The sequence below is a fragment of the Drosophila teissieri genome, chromosome 3L, assembly GCF_016746235.2.
Source record: "Drosophila teissieri strain GT53w chromosome 3L, Prin_Dtei_1.1, whole genome shotgun sequence".
Taxonomy (NCBI): Eukaryota; Metazoa; Arthropoda; class Insecta; order Diptera; family Drosophilidae; genus Drosophila; species Drosophila teissieri.
This window is the reverse complement of record NC_053031.1, coordinates 20331303-20356602: the sequence shown is the minus strand read 5'-3', so window position 1 is coordinate 20356602 and position 25300 is coordinate 20331303. Positions and strand designations below refer to the sequence as shown.

At 39.9% G+C, this 25300-nt stretch overlaps 2 protein-coding genes across 4 annotated transcripts in view; one reads left to right on the top strand and one right to left on the bottom strand.

Moving 5' to 3' along the window:
• The window catches only part of LOC122618221 (pleckstrin homology domain-containing family G member 5), a 56504-nt gene that overhangs the window by 2388 nt on the left and 28816 nt on the right, over nt 1–25300 (top strand). For 2 of the 3 annotated variants that reach the window (XM_043794485.1, XM_043794482.1), the window contains one exon: nt 9271–10855. In XM_043794485.1, the coding sequence (XP_043650420.1) occupies nt 9296–10855 (1560 nt within the window). In that variant the 5' untranslated portion in view covers nt 9271–9295. Of the gene's footprint in view, nt 1–2607; nt 2716–9270; nt 10856–25300 lie in introns of those variants that run through there. The other variant, XM_043794483.1, reaches the window with a different exon arrangement.
• On the bottom strand, nt 11646–12903 carry LOC122618222 (protein snakeskin). The gene is made up of 4 exons (XM_043794490.1): nt 12803–12903; nt 12645–12731; nt 12237–12433; nt 11646–12108 (listed from the first exon to the last, which is right to left on the bottom strand). The coding sequence occupies exons 2-4, from the start codon at nt 12693–12695 to the stop codon at nt 11868–11870; spliced, it is 489 nt and encodes a 162-aa protein (XP_043650425.1). The 5' UTR covers nt 12696–12731; nt 12803–12903; the 3' UTR covers nt 11646–11867.

The window sequence follows — 25300 nt, the reverse complement described above, 5'->3', positions numbered from 1 at the left end:
ACAATGCGTTGTCAATGAAAGCCTCAAACTGGTTTCGGTCTAGGAGAAGCTACGCAAACAGTAGTGCAAAGTTGGCTGTGGAAAACGATGAGATCTCGACCAATATATACCCAGAGTACCTTAAGTATAGCAGTATTAATTACCACAGTAAACAAAAAGAATCGCGGCAGAAGGGCACCCAAAATAATATTAGCAAATTTGTTTGCTGTATGATAACTTATACGCGTTGCTCACTATTAAATTTCAGACAGCTCAGTTATAACTTAATAATAATATAATATTACCCATCACGTGCTCAGCTAAATTGCTTAGGCAAAGCTTAATAATGTTGATTCTGTTGCTAAAATGTTATAATTGTTAGTTCATAGGGTTCTTACGTTTTTGTAAATAATACAAATACATTTGTCTTTCCATCTTTCAAACACGCTATTCGACTACTATCTTTTTTGCTAGTGACACCTGTGTGCAACTCTCTCGTTCCGCTATCATATCGATTGTTTGCAAGGTAAATTTGATCAGTCAATTGAAAAGTTAGGTCTGGACTCATGATGGGTTTTGGTCCACCCCGGGGTGAACTCTTCGAACAGAAGCGATCGGTGGTATGTGGTAACGCTATACTCGATCGGAGAGACAAATAACAGCCAAGATCAAGTGAATCATAGCATCAAATCTGGTTAGTGCTCCTCCACTCACAATGAAATTTGAAATCGCCACCGGAGCATAGCGAATAATCAAACACAACCGAAATCGATATCCGTATCGAAAAGCTGAGCAAGTGCAAGTGCAAGGGCAGAAATTATTTCGAACCAATTGAAAGGACAGTGAAGACTGGGCTAAAATTAACCACCACAACGCTGGCGGCTAATTGAAGGGAATTCGCAGGGACTTGCAACTTTATGGCGACCATCGTTTGAGGGGACTGATTGTTATTGATATTCTGATCATGGCTTCCCGTGCGGTTACGATCATTGAAGTGTGCGGTTGCTTAAATCCTACACCGAAAATAACTTTCAAATTTCAAAACTTCCAAATATTCTTATTCAGAACAGCGAGTACAGGCATATAAGATAGCACAGTCTTGAAAGCTATCTGTTGATGATCGACGATGGTATTCGGTATAAGACCTACAGGAAAACTCTTTGCTACATACAACTATTTCAAAGTGGATTATATTTGGATTGGTTTCTACATTTCTTTGGATTCTTTCAGTGTAACACTGGATACAGACAGACTTAGAGAACAAATATTTCACTCATTTCTGTTGTTTTGGACCAGAGTTGGCGCAATATATTTTCGCAGACGGATTCATAAGCCATTCAGTTCACGTTTCGCCATGAATGTTAAGTTACAATGGTCAACACAATTTAAAACAACCCGTATCCAGTTGGTGAGCTATTCAGTGTTAGGAGTAAAGAGGTCTCAATGACACGGCCATATCACTATCATGGTTGCTTGCACTTTTTACTCAAAAGTTATTAACAACTGTGAAAAATCGTAGGTACGCTTTAAGGCCCAGAAAATGAGACATATGGTCACGTAATCAGTTAATCAGTTTTAAAGCAAAATGTTTCAAAGTATTTTAGCGGAACTAAATTCCACTCTATTGTGCATTTTTTATTGTAATTTTGTTGTAATTGTAATTTTGTTGTTGGTTGGGTAATATAAATAATTATAATAAAACTGGATAAGTGTACTAGTACTATAGCTGCCGAAAATGCGCCGCAATTATCTACTGATAAGTAAAGTACACGAAAATAATAAAGTCGAGAATATTAAATGATTGATTTCTTTTTATATCGTTTGCTGTTGATAGCAATGCAAACGAATCGGCTTATTCTTCGAGAGTTTTGTTTATTGTATGTGCACCTCTCAAGATATAATTAACTTCTACTTATTGTATATAAAAATACAACATTTTTTCGGTACCATAAAGTTGCATTGAAATTCTAGCACATGTTTCTCAATCGAGTTCCCAGCTCAAACATAATTGGCCTCGACTACTAGAAACGAATCGCACTAGCTATGAATCATGTAGTACCATTTTTGTTCGCTTTCGGGAAGTTCTACTGAAGTGGCAATGACATTGATAAAGACAAGGGTACAAGTGAATAAATATTAATGGGTTGATAAGATCGCTCTTTGAACACACTCAAAGCAATAGATGATGTTTCTCCATAAAAATGTCAAGAGAAGTCTGTAAATGATACCGTCATAATTGGACGATTACAAAGACATTGATTTGAGAGTGGACAATGGAGTATAACTATTCGGGCAAGTCATCCAACTAAAAATACAGATTACTGTGCCGAATCCGAGACACCATTCCACTCCATGAAAAGATTGCCCTGCGCAATGCAATCTCTCGGATACATATGCCCGATGGGAACGCAACCAAAACAATCTGCCAGCCCCGACCAAAATCGCAAACCCAACCGACGGGAACTTATACAAGTGTGCTTGTCTGGGCTTTTTTGGTTCGAAATCTTATCACAACACGTTGGCTGTCGACTGTTGTTTTTGAGCTTTGCTGGAAATAAAAATTGCTGGCGATAACATTTAGGCAATTTCACTGCTGTGTCCCTCTTTTCTGGCCCAGTTCAGTTCTCCGGGAGCAGCTAGCTCATCCCGTCCACATATGTCAGCCGTTCGAGTGTCAGTCGTAAATTGGAATTGAGTCGAATAGTGAAGATGGACTTCTGATGTCGCCCGCTGCAAGTATGTCCAAGTGTTGGCCTTGTATCTTTGGCAATATGGGCCACGTACATATCTACTAGTCGGTGTACTGCATGGAAGCACTCAGAGAAAATGGTTTAAAGTAAAGAGTTGAGAGATGGTTATTATTTTAGAAAACTGCTGCTGAAGAATATGGAGTACTGTATTACATACATCTTTTGATAATTCTGAATATAAATTTGTTTAAGGCTTCTGCAGTAAGGCTCTTAGCTATGTAAAGATCAATTTAATATTGGTATATCAATTTTTATCAAAGTGTAGATAAAATGAATATTGAATTGTGACGAGCGCGAAGCACTTTAGCATAGCACAACTAGAGAGAAGTTTCACTTGTGCGGTATCCACTGTACACCAGATAATGGCACCCCCAACACAAACTAATACTAACCCATACAAACGCTTGATATATGCCAGTATTTTCGCTCTTTTTTTGCTGCATTGGGTCGCGTTTATCAATGTAACGATTCGCAGCCATGCTATTGCGATGATAAATGGACAGAATGCACTTGCCCAACGCTTTCGATTTAGTACTCTGCCATTTTCTGAAACTGCTGAGGTCACTGTCACTGCGAATGGGGAAAGTGTCAGAGTCGATTGATCGCAGACCAGTCAAATACTCTCGGTTTTATCCAATGAAAACTTCCTTTATGATACGACACAAGTTTTATCATAAGACCCCTTTTAAGTTTAAACATCCAGTTCGAGAATAGCAACGAATCGGTAAAGACGTGCTATCGGAAGAGCTTCGGTAAATCCACCAATCACAAAAACAAAGTTCTACCAAGTTTGGTAAAAACAAATAAGCGCACAAAGAAGATCTAAGAAAAAAGCACAAAAACAATTATACAGGAAAACAGTTACACAAACGCAAGTGTACCGGGCAGCAGCCCAAGCACAAACGAAATGACGAAACCGCCTGACTTAAATTACCCCGCACTTTGTGGCAAGACCCCCATAACCGAATCGAAGTTTATAACTATCACTAGAACAGACACCAAAACATTTGAAAACGTATCACCATTTGTGATTAAAAAAGTAATTGACTTTACATGCGGAAGCGAAGTAGAGTCATGTAATAAAACTCGGAACGGAACCTTATTAGTGAAGACCAAGAACCTAATACAAGCTAGTAGGCTACTGAAACTAACAGCTTTCCATGACTTTACCGTATCCTCATCTGAACATCAATCCTTAAACTATTCAAAAGGTGTTATTTACTCCAACGAACTACGCAACATTGACGAAACGGAAATATTAGAAGAACTTAAACACCAAAAAGTTATTAACATTGAAAAGATTCGTATGTTTAGGAACAACGAGCTGCAGGAATCTGGACTAATAATTGTTACTTTTGGATCAACTATTCTACCAGAAACAATGATGATCGGATATGAACGAGTTAAGGTTCGACCCCATGTCCCTAACCCACTCAAATGCCGCAACTGCCTCCGATTTGGACACCCTTCTAAAGCCTGTAAAAGCCATAAAGCCTGCAAGAACTGCTCGGCAGAAGAACATACTACAGAAGACCAGGAATGCGACAAGCCAAAATTCTGTGTAAACTGCAAGTACGACATCAATGACCAATTCAACCACAGCCCCCTAGATAAATCATGCCCCGCTTTTATAAAGCAAAAAGAGATAACAACAATTAAGACTCTTGAAAAAGTGGACCATAAAACCGCAACAAGAATATACAATCTTCGACATATCCATCAGCCTACTCCGTACTCCAAGATAACATCTGCTCAACAACCTGAAAAAATAATGATGCCAACACAACAGAATGACAAATCCCAAGGATCTACACACAAAAACCCTAGCGCACACCAACTCAATCGCCAAATAAGATCGTACAGCGACATCATCGACACCCAGCCCAGTACCTCATCGAAGTCAATAAACCCAAGAAAAGAATTCGTCGACGAAAAAATGGATACCGAAACTTCAGCAGCCCCCAAGAAGACCCACTCTAACAGACTAATTCCAGAAACTGATCGTAAACTTAGAAGCCAAGTTAAAGATAAGTCTAACCCTATTGCAAAACCCTCTTTAAAAGCCAAAAACAAAACCGAAAAAATTAAACCTAACTCCTTAAGTCTGGCAGAAGAATTAAGTAAAATAGCCAATAACAACAGCTCCGAAGAAGAGCTCTAAGCACTTATTTATAAAGTTTAATTCTCATTTCATTTGCATTTTCCCTTTACATAAGTATTTTTGATGATATTAATTGTTCAATGGAACTGTAACGGTTACCTAAATAATTACGACCAACTTCAATTACTATTAAAATATTATAAGCCAAAAGCCATATGCCTGCAAGAAACCCATCTTCACTCCCTTCATAACATCCCTATCCCTATCAACTTCACACTTATACACGAAAACACGTCAAATAACACTCACGGAGGAGTAGCAATACTTGTCCACAACTCTATCCAATATGAATCTCTAACTCTAAGTAACGACTTCGATGCGGTTGGAGTACTTTTGCACTCCAAACAAAAAATACGACTTATATCAACGTATATTGCCCCAGACAAAAAAGTTGAATTACACAATCTAGAAAACATGTTTGGAAACCCTAACGACAACACTATTATAACTGGCGACTTCAACAGCTGGCATCAGAGCTGGGGATCGCCGAATAAGAACAAGAAGGGCAACACTATTTTTAAATATGTTAGCCAGTCAAACTTAATAACAATTAACGATGGATCTCCCACTCACTTCTCAACACACCATACTATGACACATGTAGACCTAACAATTATAACTCCAAACCTTTTCACTTTCACTAAATGGAAAACTGACCACGATCTCTACGGAAGTGACCATTTCCCAATCCACATTTCCCTCTTTGAAAATGAGGTAACGGGAACGAACCACCGATTACCCAAGTTTAAAGTAGACTCTGCGAATTGGCCCCTCTTTACATCTCTAACGTTGACATACCACATTGAAAAACCAATTGGCAACCAAGTTAACCAAGAAGCCGCCAACATCATTAAGATTATTCGGCAAAGTGCCAACATCGCAATACCCCAAACAAACCCAATCTTTAATAAAAAACACACTGTGCCTTGGTGGAGTAAAACTCTCGACCAATTAAAAAGAAATAAAAACAATTCATGGTACAAATTAAGAAGGTGTATTAACATCGAAAACATTATACAGTTTAAAAAAGCCAAGGCTTTACTGAGAAGAGAAATAAAGCAAGCAAAACGTAGCTCACTCCAAAACTTCACTGCGGAAATTAATCCCAGCTCATCTCCTTCAAAGATTTGGGCAAACATCAACACCTTTTGTGGCAGAAAGATTAGAAATGACATTCACTGCATAACCTCTCCCACTATTCCTACCCTAAACATTATTGATAAAAAAACCATCGCCCAAATTTTCGCCACCCACTGGTCAGAATCGTCTTCCGACTCTAATTTCAGCGACTCTTTTCAAGCAAATAAGACACGATCAAAAGCTATAATCCCCACCTACGAAACATCATCAGAGTCATTTTTGATAGAAAGTAAAATCTCATACATAGAATTTAGAGCAGCACTAAATAGCCTTAAAGGGAAGACCCCAGGGCTTGACCGGATTTCATATCCCATGTTAAAAAACATCAGTTACCCTGTATCACTCCGCCTTATAGACTTATTTAATAACATTCTCGATAGCCACATTCCACAGCATTTTAAGAACAGCACAATACTACCAATCCATAAACCCAACACAGCCAAAATATCCATAAACTCATATCGACCGATTTCTCTAAACCCTTGCATATCTAAGGTACTAGAAAAAATCATAGCAAACCGACTATGGTGGCTTGCGGTTAACAGCAAACTTCTCGATAGTCGACAACTCGGATTTCGGAAGGGAATGTCAGTATCTGAGTGCCTAACTCTGTTAGATTACCAGACTACAGCAGCCCTATCCACTAGAAGCCACCTATCAGTCATAAGCCTTGACTTTGAAAAAGCCTATGATAAAATTGGAATACACAGTATAATCGACGAATTGCATAGGTGGAAAATCGGCCCAAAAATACTGAATTTTATAAAAAACTTCCTGACCAACCGTAAAATTAAAGTCCAAGTCAGCAACGAATTTTCAGACAACCAACCACTCTACAATGGGATTCCACAAGGTTCCCCATTATCAGTGGTTCTATTTTTAATAGCCTTCAACAAACTCTGTCGTACCATCGAAGTCCATAGGGGCTTCCAGTTCTTCTCCTACGCAGACGACTTCACTATTGTAAAGAAAATAAACAAAAAAGTAAATTCCTTGCAAATCAATCCCCTTTTCAAAGACATAATAAAATGGTGCGAGTATTCTGGAGCGAAACTCTCGATTCATAAATGCCAGCACCTACACATATGCAGAAAACACAGATGCAACTTCAAGATCAATTCTCAGGCTTACCCCCTTATCCAAACTAACTCCCTTAAAATCCTTGGATTAATAATCTCGAACAAATACAGGTGGAAAGACCACATAGAGTCATTGGCAATTCAGATCTCCAAAAGATTAGATATTATAAAATGGTTAGGGAACCAACGACTCAACTGCGACTTCAGATCTCTAGTAAGTACAATAAATGCCCTCTTAATGTCTAAAATCGACTACTGCCTACCGTTTTACGGGAATTGCCCAACCTCATACCTAAAAAAACTGAAAACGCTCTACCACGCTGCCTTAAGGTTCGCTTTTGGTGCCTTCCGCACCACACCTATTAATAATCTTCTCTTTGAAGCTGAAATTATGCCAATAGAGTTAAGACTTAGTCTGACATCTGCAAGAATATGTAAGTCGTTCCATTTCGCAAACAACACTCCTCTTCAAAGCGTCCTACAAAAAATTAAAAAATCTAGACGAAAACCCAGAATTCCTTCTATCATACACAGAGTATCCAAATTTAGATACGAAAATGGTTTATTTATTCCTCCTTTAAAATCAGGAAAACAAAAAACTCCCCCATGGTCTTTTTCAAAAGACACAATAAACTTAACTTTACACTACACCTTAAAATCCTCCACCCCACCAGAAGTATTTCAAAGAAAGTTCCTCTCCCTCAAAGAACTCTATAACACCTACACATTCATTTACACAGATGGATCGAAATCTACAAAAGGAGTCTCTTACAGCATTACGACTGACACACACGTTATCAAATCCACTCTCCTACCAGCACATAGCACTATATACACGGCAGAAGTGGCAGCCATTTATGCTGCCTGCCAATACGCGGAAAGCCAGAAGCAGAGATTTATTGTCTGCTCTGACTCGCTGTCATCACTACAATCAATAGGCAATATTAATAATCAAACTTTTTATACGTCCCAAATCAGGGACATCCTTAACCGATGCCAACCAAAAATAATATTATTGTGGATCCCAGGCCACACAAATATTACTGGGAACGACACGGCAGATTTAGCTGCTAGGGAAGCTCATATCTTCCCACAAATATTCGAAATCAATAAAAATTATAAAGATACACAAATATATATTAAAAACTTATTTAAAAAAGAATCCATATTAATATGGGAAAATACATCGGAACACTACAAATACATCAACCCCAACAAAACATCAATTAAAAACTATAATATTACTCCACAAGACAACATCAACCGCAAAGATATGGTGAAATTTATAAGACTAAGGTTCGGACACACCAAATACACAAAAGAACACTTATTTAACAAGCAACCTGCACCCCAATGTGGGCTCTGCAACGCCATTATCACGATACGCCACATTTTTCTAGAGTGTCCTCTTTTTGAGGCGGAAAGAAAGAAGTTCCTACCAGCTAACCCAATTGATTCCCTATCCCCAAGTACCATGAATATCATCTCTTCCCTGAAATTCCTAAAGGCTACAAACTTATATCACTTAATGTAAAACATAGACAATACTTTTATTCTAACCAATATCTACTCATATTACTATTAAAACTCAATTTAATGTAAATCCAAGTATGTAAATATAGCTTAAGGCCTAGTAGCTATAGCTTAACAATCGGTTAGAGGTAATTTGTAATTGCCCCGGAACCAGAGTATAAATAAATAAATAAATAAGTTTAAACATCTCTATCTTCTGCACAATAAAAATAATTTATTTTCATAACCGAGCCATTTTAAGAAATCGGTAACATTAAATGTGGAATTTTAGACTAGCTGGAGTCACACTAAATTGTATGTATGTAACATAAGCACTCAGATTAAATCTAACCACATTAGTTTGAGCTTCTCTTCATCATACTCTTGTAAAATACAAGTGTTGAAATGAATGATATCCGGCTGGTTAAGAACGCGGGATAATTTGTCGTCTATATTCACTTTATTACATCCAAAACTGGGAAACAAACACTATAAGTTAATACACTTTGCCAATCGCAAATTGGCAAAGTAGTGAGTTTAGGCGTACTGATAGGAAGCCGAACCGCAATATAAACCAATCGCACACGAGTTAGCCGATTTTTAATCAGTTTATTAATGCCTGTTCGCACACTTTTTCTATATTTTCCAGGGGTTTAAAGTCCGCTGGCTTGGGAATGTATTCCAGCAAGGAGACAAAGAGCGCGGCAAAGGCGCAGAAAAAGACGCAAACAGTGAACAAAAAGCAGCAGCAACCGTTGGCAAAAGGTATTAAAGTGAAATCACCAGCAAATGCCAAGAATACCCATACGAATAATAACAACAAACAAACCAACATCAACATCAACAACAATAACAATAACAACAGCAGTACAGTGCCCAATAACAATAGCAAGAATAATACGTTGCCAGTTAACACGGCCCAGAAAGCCAAGGAACACTACGAGGCGGAAAAGAGGAACCAAAGTCTTATAATGGGCGCCACCACATTGCCGGGCTATGAAAGTGTGCCCAAAATGGAGCGATCCAACAGCTTCTCACTGCGCACCAAGCTGAATAAACTGATTAACCACCTGACGGGCAGCAAGGAGAATCTATCGAAGACCGATAGCGATGGGGATTCCAGCCGCACACCGTATATATTCACCCGTAGTCGTTCGATGATCCAGATGAGGCGGCCAAATCGCCGGAGTTTCATCGAGCCCCAGCTGGAGCAATTGAGCGAGGAGACGGAGAAATCTGGGGATCTCACCTCGCCAGCATCACCGCGGAAGACATCGGTGGCCGATCTTCAGGTCAGTTCGCCGGTGCTTCTGCGAAGGAGTGAACTCACCTCATCGGTAAGGACTCCAAAACGTCGACAATCCGCCCAGCCCTTCACATCGACCCCTTTGGAGGAGGTGCAGTCGCCAGCTCAACGCAAGGGCTCCCTGATGTCGCTAAACCAAACGGAACCCACCAACCCCCAGCTGAATTTCCAAAAAAAACGTTCCAACACGCTGATTGCTTCCTTTAAGAGCACCTTTAGTGGATTCACTGGGAGCGCTAGCGGAGCCGAGAAAAAGGAGAAGATGAATCCCAAATGGAGTGCCTCATTGCAATCACTGCAGGCCATCGATAATATGGTTAGCTATTCCAACATGTCCTTCATCGACTACGACAAGTTCAATGGCTACGAGAAGCAACTCGAGCGGCAGCAATCGCTGATGAGTCTGGCGGAGCAGCCGGTGCCCACTGCCACTCAACTGCCGCTGCCCCCTTCGGCGCTGGCCCACTCCCATTCGCCGTCACCGCTGGGCGACACCTCACGCACCTCCGTCCACCTGGGCTCATCCCTAGATGAGTCGGTTAGGACCGTCGTGATGCGCCGGAGGAGGAGCAAGACATCGCTGGAGGGCAGAAGCAAGACATCCTTGGAGGGCAGGAGCAGCATGGCCAGCCTGAACAGTGCCTTTAATTTGGACACCGACTACGAGCACAATCTGGACCGGGTACAAAATGTCTATCGAGAGAGTTTGGACTCGCGAACCCTGGAGCTTCTGAATCAGCGAACTCGGAACTCCTTCATCCAGGATCAGGCAGTGCTCTTCGATGCCCTCAATCTGGAGGACGGATCGCTGGCCCAGCGGTGTGCCTTATGTTCGAAACGCGTTTGCAGGAGCGGAAGCATGCGGCAGCAGCAGCAGCAGCAGCGGGAACGAGATGCCGTGGACGGGCGAGGGAATCCAGTAAAACAGGTGAGTTAAGATCAAAAGGGTTGAGAATAATTTAAACATAATGGCCTAAAACAGGCGCATTTCTTAAACTGTATCCTTAAGTTCTTTAGTGCTGACTAACCTATGTATGCTTTGGAATGTACTGTTTAAACTTTGGTGTAGTGCAGATGACTCATTCCCCTGAAGACTTCTGGGTATAGCTGACCGATAAATATAGGGCTTTATTCGGATTTATCAATTTTTCGTTGAACGCTTTCGATTTACTCCGGAAGTTCCAGTTAACGTGGTTTCAGAGTAGTATCGGTACCAGACGAGCTTGAAGCGTCATCGATTTGGCTGAACAACTCAAAAATTCTGTTAATTTCTCTTAGCAGGGAAATGAGTGAAACATTTATAATTCTGCGAAGGTTGCCAAGTTTGTCTGGTATTTTCATTGTGAGCATTAACTAGTGCTACAGTGTTACAGTTACAGTCTAAAAAGCGATGTTTCCGTAGTTCAAAAGAGGATGATCGATCAGATTATGAATATCCGTTTGCGTGTTGGTTTAAAGCCGAGAAGTTTGCTCACGTATGATATAGAAGCATATTAGTATTTAATCAGTCATCTTTGCAATAAGCATCGGAAAAACAGGGAAGTACGATAGACGGGTTCTGTTGCCATTTTGTCGATTTAACGTAGCAATGGCATATTTCAAAGTAGTGACATCAATCATTCAAGGTCTATATATAATACTTCGACATCCTTTCTTCTTATGGGTATTCCTTTGTATCCCCTTAGTTTTGAAATGCACAAAAACTTGTATCCGTGGCGTGGTCTTAACTATTTGTATTTGCCAATTTAAGGAAGTTAATCGGGAATGGAAATTTTAAACAGTTAGTTTGGTTAGTATAGTACAGCGACAATTGACCCTTACGAACGTAAATAATTGATTGCGGATAAAAACTAATTTGCACTTAAATCGATCTATGTATAAAGACAAATGTGGATGGTGTTTATTCGGCGATTGCGATTGTTATCCCCACTATTCAGTTTCTACTGCGTGTAGTCGGTGTCGCCCTTCGAATAGTGTATGCAAGCCAAAACGGTGTCCAGAAGGTACAGTGCGCCCTCGATGACGCAAAGCGAGCCCATGGCAATGCCCACTTGGCGCTCCGAGTTCACATACAGGAATCCCTCGTCGGACATGTAGCCCTTCCAGTAGTGGAGTGCCACTCCGCCCACAGCGATCCACATAATGCAGCCAACCACGTTCATGATGGTGTCACACAGCTCTCTGAAGAATGTTGAAAACAAGCAGTTATGAGTTGACAGTGCGAAAAGGGAAAGATGCGAGTCAAAGTGCAGCAATAATCAATAATTCTACGGATTGCTGTCTATTCAACGGATTGCCATTTAACTTACCCCTTATGTTTGGTGGTGCCGAAGGCAAAGGCAATGGTGTGGCATCCAGTGTATATCAAAAATCCAACCATAACGCCAGAGGCTACGATCTCCGCATCGGCGCTCTTCTCCTCGTTCAAATTCCAAGTGCCGCCAATGCCCAGGAACTCGCCACCATCGCCCCAACGGTACAAGAAGATGATCACCAGGTTGATGATCTGCGAAGAAAGGAGCGCACAGGAGAGCAATGAGGTCACATTCGAGAGGGAATGAATCACTTCTTGGCCACGCCTCGCGGTACAACTCGGCGTATGAGTAACATTGCTAATACGCCAGGACTGATAAAACGCGCCCTTATCAGCCGAGTTATTGCGACTACACACAGGCTATTGCTCAATAGGAAAGAAGCCGTATAAACCCAAAACTTACCAGCTTCAGGGCCTTGATGAAAATAGAGCCTACAGTCTCCACGGATACCATTTTGCACTAGATATGCTGAATTTTCGTATCGTTTAGCTGGAATTCGAGCAAATACTTTAGTTTACACTCCTCCGCAAACGGTTTCCTCTTAGTTAAGAGGCACTCACAATCTTTTCTGTAATTTTCACGCGGAAACTACAGCGAAATGATTCGTGTTCGTATCGTTGCCGTTCGTCGACTAAACTGAAAAATATCACTGAAACGCAACCTGTCGCCCGCAGTTCGTAGTGTCGCCAAGAATTTGTAGCTTTTGCAATCTGAGCATACACGGTCAGCGATAAGATAAGATAAGGCTCACGATAACAGGTGCCATTCGAAATGGGTTACTAATTTGTTGACGGCTTCCCATGGGGAGGCTCCGAAAATAAATAGAACCCAGATGCGCATGCGCCAGCCCCACCCGCGTATCTTATCACTCCGCTTATCGCGGCTCTGTCGCCTTACATCGCGATATCAGGTGCTCCGACTTGCCGCTTTCCGCAGCATTATTAAACATTATTCATGGCGGCCACAAAGCCACAAAACGGGGAACAAACTCACGGCTCTGAGAGACCGGAAACAGATTTTCTTGCGTCATCAATGGATTTCTGAAATACTTTTGGGGTGACCCATTCCCACTGATAAAGACCTCCGTGATACATCCCTTGAACAGATTAAAAACCCACTGACCTTGTCTCGATTCGATGATCGATAGCCCACTTTGATTGCATTAATTCTCCCGCTACTGATTGAAAAGCCTCACACACACAGTCACTGGAACCTAATCTGCATTTCAATTATCACAACCCTAGCACAATAATCCCCGCTGTAGCCCCTGCTCGAGATTTCAAATCAATTGGAACAGCACAATGCAAAATGATAGGAGCAATTGGGAGCAAAGAAAAAAGAACTTGCGGTTGGTATGGGATCCCTCAATTTATATATTTCCTATTTATTATAGTAAAGTGGGATATAAAGTGGGATATTATTCTAGGATAAATGGTGCGTTTTAAGAATTTCTGTGCAAAAATAACACTATGTTACATGTGAAACTACGTTGTTAGTCCAAACAATTTTATTGAATACGATGCTCGGATTCGATAAACGCGCAGAAATAGTGGCAGTTTCTTGATTCAGTCAAAGACTGGACACACAATTTTCTTAAAAACAAATTGCACGGTTACCATGGTTATGATAATATTTCCATATTTGCATATGGTCTTTAGGCAAATATATTTGTAGATTGCATAAGTTTGGGATTGGAGGGCGTGGGAAACTCTACTGCACATTTGGCACCTCGTACACTGTGTTTTGTATTTAAAGCCACCATTAAAATTGGCTTGTATAAATCATAAGTTCAGAACGTGAAACAAACATGACATCACACCACATCAAGAGGTTTTTTATGACCTGCCATTAAGTAGCAAGTATACACACAGATTCATAAGTACTATATATACACAAGTATCATTTACGCTGTGCTTAGGTATTATTGAATTTCATTCCGGAAAACGACTAGCTACATATAACACTAAATTTAGTTTTAGCACACAAATAACTTCCTACCTAAACCTAGTAAACTCTTATGGTATTTTATTTTATTGAAATGAAATATGATGTTTTAGCGCAAATGTTCTTTTTTGTTGAAATGTTTCAATGCTCACAGAACCGTTGCTCAGGAGACACCAAAATTTAATAATAAATAACTAAGTAAGGGCATATAAAATTGCATTTGAGCAAGAGCCGACTACATGATCCAGAAACATGTTGGCTAAATGCAAGTTGTCTGGTCCATGAATAAGCAGAGGAATTCATCCAAACCAAGGACAGAGGTTGCAGAATTCTCTGTTTTCGTTCCCCCCTTGCAAATACCACTCAGCACCATCCAATTCATCCCCGATTCTCGAATTCCCAAGTGGAGTCCCAGAAAGCGTCGTTAAATTTGGAATTTGTCTCCTCTGCATTTGCCTTGTAGCGATGATTCATTCACTGAGGCGGAGAGAAAATCGGCGTCAGAACAACAAAAACCGGCATGCAACTTCCACCGACACAAGTGCAGTTCTCGTGTGGAGGTCTCTTCATTAAATCGAGAATAAAGAGCGAACGAGCAGGGCAGAGAGTCGCCTCGTAACTACCAGCTTTTGTGTGCCTTTTGACTGTCGCCATATGAAAGTGATTGAGATATTATTCATTAATCCATATATACATAGGCAAAACAAAACTGGAAAAGGTGATTCAAATCCAAATTGTGTTTTTTTTTCCAACTATATATATACAATCATACAAGATCGACTGCACATATGTTAAAGTATTCAGTAAGGAAACGGTATTCGTACTTTAAAAGCCAAATTAAATTAAATCAGTATATGTGTACACATATGTATGGATGGGTCGTATATACAGAAGGATTTTTAAAATTTATTTTGTTAAAAATATATATAGACTACAGACTTTCGTTTATTTTGTTAAAAATATATATAGACTACAGACTTTCGTTTTGCAGTTTAGCTATGAACTAGACGAAATGGGCAGAACTTTAATTGAAGCGCACTTTCAGCCGGGTGTTATAGCAGACAGAGTCATACAGCGGCGCTTTACATTGGATGGTTTTACATTACAGCACTGTAAAGTCTAAGTCAAACGAGAGTATTTCTCAGATACAAACAGATACAAACTTATGACCATTTGCACACCTTTTGGGGAGCACTTACCTGCCTTACTTGGATTGCCTGGCGTCATTGAGGTGTGACAGCGATTTGGTAATGAGATTTCAGTTCGATCTTAGTGGGCGGACTTAAATTAACTCGCCAGACAGTCGAAAAGTGAGTCAGAAAATTGCAAAGAGCACATGCTTTGGAGAGCTTTTCGGTTTTGTTTTGATGATCAGTTTGATTTGATTTGGCTTCTTTCACGTTTTCGCCGGCTGCGTTGTTGCTATTTATGAATGAAAGTTGCGTTTGTTTACTTTTGCGCACCAAGCTCTCGCGAGAGAGGTAAAAGTGAGAGTAAGAGAGATTTGTATCAAAACCCCCACAATATCAAGGGAAAAGTTTTCGCCACTCTAAATATTGCGGTACACTTACATACATATGTACATACATATATATATATGCTAAGGAACTGAAAACTTAAAGCGATTTATGAGTTATTTAGCACTTGAGTTTCAATTAATCTTAATGTGTTGCGTGAAACACACTGGATGTTCAATATTTACTGTCAACTTTTAAAATTGAAAAACATTTATTTGACCAGCATTTTATGACATTTGCCAAACGCTTGAACTCATATTTATAGAATTTTATATACGCACCAACTTACAGACAAGGTTAAAATATTTACTTAGCGGTGTTATAAAAAATCGAATCCGTCCTATAAGTCAATGTGGCTTATCAAATGACAGTAGATACGAATTCTTTTTAATAAATCAAATTATAATATAATTGAATACCTAACGTTTTCACAAGGTCAGCGGCCGTATTAATTATTATTCACCAAATACGTTTTATCTGTTGATCTGTTAGTTTACGGTCACGTCGAAATTTACAAGTGTCGAAATCCGAATTCTGTCTTCATTTTCTATTTTGATGATTCCATTTTAAGCTTCTAGCCCCACTTTACGAAACACAACTGTGGCAATACAGTCATAGACCTTTTGGTACTAGGCATATTGTTTATCCTGGCCGACTGCCGAACCCCAGCTTCGTGTCGTTATCCTTATCAGGCGAGTGCTTTGGCAGTGGTTCTCTGCTGCCTTCGGGGTCCTTTAAACGAGCGGATGGCTGTGCCGTCGCCTCAGTTCGTCGGCAGCCGTCCCACAGTGCGGATGACCCAAAATCGGACCGCGGAGCGCCGACCTTTGACATCAGTTTTGCTCGCGTTCGCGATTTTGCCGCGCTGTCACCGCGGCTTCAAACGCTTTCGATCCGTTCTGTGTTTGTGCTGCAATTTCGGGGCGAAAAGAAAAACAAAGTAAACAATAATTCAAGAGTTACATGACAGAATAAAGTAAAGCCTCCGCCGTTCAATATCAAATCAATTGAAATATGTATACTCGCTTTGCAGGATGCATCCACGGTAAACAAGAGCTTGTGCACATGATTGTTTGTTTGCAAGCATCGGATTCGTTACCAGACCGAATTGGCATACAGTGCGTTTCGCAACTAAGTGTCTCTGGTGTCTACAGAATTTGCATATAAGACTGAATGCGTTTTCCAAAATTCAGCACAGTTTACCACCACTAATCTCGGGACTTTTGATCGTTATAAATTCGTTTTTTAGTTAGTTTAATTTGTTTGTTTAATAAATTTGTATAGTCTTTCTTGATATTGATTGAATACTAGATATAGAATGTATAAAATTATAGGGTAAAATTATAATTAGATATCCCATAAAAATTTTTTTTTTCAGACCTAATAGTTCTGACCCGCACTGTAGGACATCAATGTTAGATATGTCACTTATCCTTGTTTGAAGCTTTTCGACTACTGTCCTTGATTCTGACGTTTGCTTTGATGTCTTTAAAAGGTCATTGAATAGATAAAAAAGGACGAGTTCCTACATTTTAGTCAGCTTTAGCAGCGAGGACATAAATGAAAATAGGGCATTCGTTTGTGTTTGTTTACATTTTGATACGGAAATGCGTTATCTTTCCACAGAATAACTTGCACTCTATTTTAATGGTCAAGTGAGCAGCGGAGGATGAGATGTGGCCATAAAAATTCAATGAATTCATTTAATTCAATGTCATTCAGTATTAATTAATGTTATAGCTCGTCGTTGACTCGTTCACATTTATACAGGATCATCGTTTAGTAAATGTGCAATTTAAAAGCATTCGGTAATGAAATTATATCGAACATATGTATGAGCTTTTTTCTTTTGAAATGAATGTATACATAAAGGACTTTAAGTGCTATAGTCTTCAAGTTACTGCACAAAATGTTGAGCTATACTTTAGTTTCTATTGAAAATGTATGACAATATTTTTATAAAATACTTCGCTTTAAGATTCGCTCTTCTAGTTTTCGTAATGGAATAAGTTCTTAAATAGAGTTTCCAAAGATTTTCTACTTATCCGAATTTAAAATCTCATGGTTTCCGTGCCTTGTAAAGTATTAAATTCTATTCTCCCATGATACCTATATCCTCCACTCCTCCACCCACAAAGCTGGATTAATGTTTGTTCCCACAAGAAATAGCTCGCGGCGTTTATTTCTCTGCGACAGAGATTTGTAAATTTGTAATGCTTAACATGCTTTTGGGCGCAGAAAGTACTAGATAAATGTAATCATGGTGGAGCATGTTCTCCTTATTGGAAGCACAAAAGCGAGTGGGCGGCTCCGGCGCTCTTCGCTTTTTGGCCCTCTTCGGAGCCTTCAAATATGCATAAACTAATTTTGGCTTATGCAACATACTTTTCGGCACACGGCATCGATGCTGCTGCTCCTCCAGCTCCTAGTCTCCTCGGCTCCTCCTGCAATATTCATTACCTTGCCAGCCCATATGTGCTATTCCCCGTCCGCCGCTGAAACATTTAAATGCTAATAAATTTCGTTTATGAGCGAGAGTCGTGCTGGACAGCCGTGCACTAGGAAAAATTGGGTATGACTCTAGTTGTGTTTGGAAGATTTTACAATAATTATGTGAGGTGCAACTATATTGAAATATCTGCAATTTATTATTCTTAGAATCTGAAAACCCTCCAACTGTCTTTAGTAGGTTTCTTGGTACTGCTGCTCATACTTAATGAACGTAAATAAAAATTAATTCACACCATTGTTAAGTCAAATATGTTCCTTAAAATAAAAAAAAGTATTCATATAAATATATTGTCTTGTTGTCATTCATAATTTACATTTAAATAGGATGTATATCACATATATGAGAAATGATCTTAATTTATTTATTTAGTTTTATAAATTCGTTTTTAAATTTTATTTATCGATTGCCAAAAAAGGTCCTTTTGCAAAAAGGATTGTATTTTTTATTTTTGAGTGTAGCAACTGGGACTGGTGCTCCGATGACGTCCGTGCTAGGTACTCGTGACGCCCTGGCTCCAAAAAAGGTGCAAAGTCAGGTGGGAATGGGAAGAAACTGAACTCCTGCTCCTGCTATTGCCGAGGAATCCTCCGACAAAGAAGAAGTGGCCACGGGAAATGATTTATGGCAGCTTGGCTCTCGCTGGGGCTGCAAGCCAATTCCATTCCTCGGTTTGTTTGGTCATCCGCTGCCAGTTGGATGTGGCCGGATGTGGGAGCCAGCAAAAATAGCGCTAAGATTTGTCGAATGCTGAATATTCGGTGTGTTGTGCGTGTGTTTTTGGTGTTTGGTGTGTATTGTCTGGCATGTGTGTGCCGTGGTGCGTCATAAATCAATTTTAATGTGAAAATTATTGCCGCATACTTTTGGATCGTTGTCGGAAATTTTTCATAAACAAAACATAACAGGAATTTGTGTGAGCAGGAATGGGAAATGAATTCCTAGCTATTTTGACACACATGTGACACCTTAAATCTATGGCTTTTTAAGGCCGGGCTTGGGATAATGGTAATTTATAAAATGGTGCATCTTTTTGTTGGAGTTTCCACAGTCTCTAAGTAGTAGAGGAATGTGAATTTTCATATTCAATTCCGAACATGGTTTTAAAGAATATTTGTAAGAGAACCGGTTTTTTTATATTCGATTTATGTAATGTCTGGTTACTTTAATTTATGTATGCAAAATCAACTTTTTATTCATGGTAAACTTTCTTCCTTTTCAGGTAATTACGACATTCTTCTTTAAAGTGACACACCTTTTTCAAATGTAAGTTCAAAACCTTGACAAATTATCTGGTTATTTACGAGACCGAAAATTGCTCTTAAGATAACGTAGAAAACTCGATGCTAACTTTTCACCGGAAACTGCAAACGCTTCTGAACTTCGCTTCTTCCTTTCGGCCTCTTTCGGGTAAAAATTATTGCCTTTTGCTTCCATTTTGGCCAGCAAAATAAATATCAAAAAGTTCAGGGTCTTGCAAAACTTCAATGAATGCACCGCATTTCTGCAAAATGAGAACTTAAGAGACTCAACCAATGACTTGGTAAAAATATGCATTCAAAAGGAATTTTTATGTTTAATTAGGCTAAATAAATGTTATTAATTGTAATTAGAGCACACTTTAACTTTCTCGCTGCTCATGAATCCAATCATATTTCGGTCCAGTTATCGGACCCATTTTCATCTCATGCTAAGACTTTCAATTTGAACGTACGTACGAAGACCTTCAATTTTAACATTCCACAATGTTTATGAGCCTCAGTTGGGAAACTGAAAAACTCGATGAAGAAAACTCAATAGCAATAAATTGACTAAAATGCGGCAAACATGAAATGCGCCACTGCAGCATAAAATATATTTTGGCAATAAACCCATTCGAGCTTAAAGAACGAAAAAACATATTTCGACATATTGCAGTGGGGGGAAATGTATTTTCTTCAACCAATTGAAGAAGAATAAAATCGAATGGAAAACTAAGTCAAAGTTATGTTTTTCGAGACCACTTGAAACTAGCTGCAGTGATTTAATCATTAAAAAGCTGAATGAATAGAAAATCCTGATAATACGTCCATTGCCTTGCGACCTTCACTACATCACTACTATGGATTTAAAAAAGGGAATTAAATGCCTAAGTTCGCCTTCAACAAAGGCCCCTTCTGCCGTTTAGGGCTAGCCATTTCAGAGCTATTTCAAGAATTAATCTCCTTGGAATGCTCCTGGCTCAGTGGCTCCTGGTGCCACATCTTTCGCAGGGACACCAAACAGACAACGATAGGTGGGTGGTGAAGTGGTGGGCAGATGTTCAGATGGGCTGTTGGGAAAGTGGCTACCCAGAAAACCAATTTGATCATTATCTGAACACATAAATCAAAGTCAGTGCAATTAGCGCCAAGGTAGAAGTCCATTTTAAAATTAATTAAACCGAAAACAAATCCACAAAACGAACCGCACGAAGCCCACAACTCACAGCCGGATCCGGATCCGGATTCAGAGCCGTTGTCCCAGTCGGATATATAGAGAAGTGGAAGGGAAACCCGGACTTCAAGCCAACAACACGGGTGAAAATCGAACGAACGCTTTTCCCGGATGCGATGGGAAAACATGGGACAGAGCCAGAGCCAAGTGAAAAACTCCTGGTTGGTCGAATTACAAACAAGCAGCAGGATGGATTTTCCGGTGGTTTTCTGATTGCTCACTTTTATCCCGCAGAATAAACAGAAAAGGCAATGTGACCGCATTTTAGCCAAAACTTTGTTCAATAAAAGTTTATTACTTTTCGAGAAATAATAGTAATTTCCCTATTCCTGTAAACTTTTGATTTAAAATTGGTACTGAATGAATGTGTAAAATTGGCATTTACAAGAAATGACAAAACACTTATTCCCGCCTTATAAAGAAATTTGAGTTTTCAAAAGACCGTGGGTTAAAATGGTTTTGCCCTTAAAGGTCATGTTACCAATGGTTAAATCTAGCAAAAAGTACAAACAAAGCTTGAAAAATCATCGAGTTAGTTGAGGAAATTATGCAAATGAACAAGAAAATTAATGAATCCCAGGACTTTCATTTTAAGTCAATCAGGTATTGGTCCGTAAAGAAAGTGCAAACTCATTTAGTTATGAAAGACTGCTGAAGGAAAGTCATTCAGTCCATTCGCACGTATTTGTTTGTTTTTCTTTTTGGTTTTTCGCTTTTGGGGAAAAACTCGACGAGTATCTTCCATTTATAATGGCTTCGGCTGGAATTGAAATCTAGTTTTAATCAATATAAATCACCAGCCGGCCCTCAATGGGCGCGTCAGGGGCATAGATTTCGTGTTCGCTGAATGCGAAGTGATTTATGCACTACTGCTGGGTGACCATCACCCATCACCCGCCACCCACTCACCAACCACCCGCCACCCACTTGGCGGCGACCACCCACCGCCCGCTACTCTGCCGTAATTACTGCCGGTCCGGTTTAGTGCGGTTTGGTTTGATGCACTGAGACAAATCAATATGGTATCAATACACTATGTCAGTATATTTAAGTTGAGCATAACATTAATTAGGCAAGTCGTTATATTGGATAAATGTAGTGACTGCTTAATCGTTAGAGAATTAAATTTTTAAAGTGGAATTAATCAATTGTCTTAAGCTTTCGATATGAGATTGGCCGTACTTGTAGGACAACAAATGTATTGCACTTTTGCAGTAACAATTCTTCTTGTAATGGCATTAAATTATTGATTACTTGTACCAATTAAAATATGCCCTAGTTTTTCCCAGTATGCGATGTTTTTTTGGTGCGGTCCGTTCTGTCCGTCCTTAATTTGATTTGTGTCCTGGGCGCGGCGGCTGGCGATGCAGGCTCACTCGTCCTTTCGAGGACTCCCGCCAGGTGAGAGGGGTGCGGCCAGTCGAATACTGGACAACGGTTACTGATTGTGTGGTGTCGTCTGCCGGAGCTGCATATCTGGCGTCGAATTGTGGATTTTCGCAAGGACCTGCCGGTCGGGCGGCCTCTGTCCATGACTGGATTAATCCGCAAGATTAATTAAATTTTATAAATTGAGATACAGTACTATAGATCCATGGGAACTCATCTAGATACGAATTTTAATTGAGAATGGTAAACCCACATCTAGATCAGACGGGAATGTTATTTTATTCATAGTTTTTGGTGAACTCATTCGAAAACCAATTTATTTTCCTCATTGAGTGATTGGAACTGTTTACTTCCCTTCGATTATAATAAAAAATATTTCGGCTAACTTATTCCAATTTATACTTTAGTAGAGGTACAAGACTTGCTGGCTTAAGCGAATCATTAAAAATAATTAATTATAAAATTCATACAATTATTACCAAACAAGCAAACTTCTAAAGCTTAAAACAAAATATGTTTTGTTTTACTAATTCAATTAAAACATATTTCCAAACGAGTTTTTTCAAGGAAAGTTTAAGGAAAAACTTGGCAAGTTCAAAAGCAAAAGTTAAAGAGGGAATTAAGGCTGTCATGGCTTTGTCCGTTTCCAATGCCTCGATGACGTCGTTCGATATTTAATTTTCGAAATGGCGAATAAATTACGTTCACCCCTCAATTAGCGTTCTCAAAAACCAGAAACCAGAAACCCGATAATGTCCGAGGGGTTTGGAGTTGGCATTATCTTTAGCCCCGCCAACTGCGACATCAAAAAGTTAAGGCTAATTAGCATGATGTGGATCAACAAGCCAGTAATAGCATCCAGAATTTAATATTCCCGCTCTAGTGCCAAAGCGGATGCAAAGTCTGAAACGTTTGCTCGTCAAGCATGTCCCTTTTTATTTATTTTCATTTTTATTTTTGCTGGCCTCGTGTTTTCAGCAGATTGAATGTTAAAGCTCCGAGATCCATCGCCCGAGGAGCTGCGACACCCACTTTGTTCCCAATTGGGGTCAGTGGAGATACAAGGCAGCCACTTTTCACTTTTCAGGGGGATGCATCAGATCAGGTCGCTTGGAAAAAATGTGCCATTATTTGTCACTACAAATCGTGGTTAGTGGCAAGTTGCAAGTGGCAAGTTTGGGCAATTGACAACAAGCAAGAATACTTCAAATTGTAAAATTATGGACAAAAGCTCTTTTTCGTAAAAGTTCACTCTTATTTTGAAATGATTTGCGACTAGAATAGCGCTGGAGTATGGGCTATTTTCATTCAAGTGTATTGCTGTATGTGCCGAGGGGTGCTCCTTGTTTGTCAAATTTATTTAGCAAATGGACTTCAAGCGCTTTTCCGTCGCTTTGTTCTGCGCTGGGCGCCAGCAGACTGGTTCGGATAAAAATGTTTGCCTCGAAACGGAAACTGGGTTTGAGTGGCGCATCTCCGAGGACCATTGCCATCGTATCGCCAGATTGCCACGCTGCCACTCAGACAATAAAGGATAACCACGAATGTCCTGTGAAGCGGAGCGTGCCCGAATGAGCCGGAGCATGCGTCATTTTCCGCTCGCTTAATGAAACGTCGCCAACAAGCCGTACGGCTGAGATGCTCGGCAAACGATTCTGAAAATACGGAGAAATACGGAGAAAATCCCCAGAATATCAAACTATTTCACAGGAGCCAAGGCAGACACGCACAATACACTGGGCATAAAAGTGACATTCCAGTTTTCCAAGCCGTGAGGCTAACAAACTGCTGAATGGGACAATTTCTCCAGTTTGCCAAACCTTTGGAGATGTTTTCCTTAAACAAAATACGTTCCTCATATGTAAAGGAATTTTAAATTGTTTGTAGCACATGATGCAACTATGAATCGCATTCCAAATTTTACGTTCTTCATAGAAAATATTTGGTTTAATTTAGAGCGGTTAATTCGAATTTTTACAAAAGGCTCCTATTCAAGTAAACGATTATTTTGTTTTCCTTACCACTGAGATGACTGGGTTTTGCTAATTGTTTTTCTTCCGAGTGTATATCGATAGCATATCTTCAGTGTCCTGGGCGTATGGGGCGTCGCCTCCTCCTTTGATCCTTTCGGAGAGCCATTCTCGGATTGTTGTAAATAATTGCCGTCACTTGAGGGGACGTCCTTGCCGTTGTAGGCTCAAAATGGCCAACAAAGGAGGCTTTGTTGTAAGTGTGTGTGTGTGTATTAACAGTTTTGGGTCCACGTTCTCGACCGGAAATCGGAAACCAAATCAGGCTGACAAAGCCTTTCGAGCAACAAATGGCATAATGGAAATCGAATGTAAAATGCTGGCGAATGAAACGCTCGTAAGCAGCAATTTGCCTGAATAAATAATATTCGCAAGTGTCATCGAGTTTTCCCTTCTGGTCAACATATTGAATGTATGTATGTATGTATGTACATATGTTCGACTAACTATGGGCGTGGTAGTTTCAAGGATAATCCTGCTGGGGACGAGCTTCCTTTGTCATCTGTTAATTACAGCCACTGCGGGTACAATTGTCTGCCATTGATTAAGACAGCCAGGCACTTGACTGCGAAGCCCTAGGAAATAATAATAAGCGAGAATGTCATTAAAAGTTTCCAAATGCTTTCGAGTACACCCGAAAGACGAAACTCAAATACAAGGATGTGTGTTTGTGTGTGCATGGCACACACACTCCTTTCACAAAGGACACGAAAATGCTGTGCTCATTTTCCCTCTGCTCCCCCTCGCCTCATAAGCACTTGCCGTAATTGCAAGTGCTTAACGCAACGTGAAGTGTCACTCCAGTTTTCATCACTTTGACTCTCCATTCGAACATAACTATCGACTCGATAATTTGATAACGTTTTTACCGCGCCCCATCGGATGCAAATTGCCGGAGACATTCAATTGATAGCTGCGCCTAATCGAATCACTTTGGATGCCCCACTTACGCCTGTCATTGCGGCAATGGGTTATGCTTTGTGCCATTAGCGGGACACAATCGTTGCTAGCATCTCCTCACTGGCACATAAACGGCTCAAATAGGCAACCACGGGATTTCAGGAAGCTCTATGCGTGCACTGCGAGAAAATCAAGTGCCTTTCGAAGGCTTTGATGGAGCTTATTTTGGTAAAATGCCTTCGAAGTTTAGAGACTTACCAGCAGAACTAAAAATTGTATTCTTAGTTACTTCTG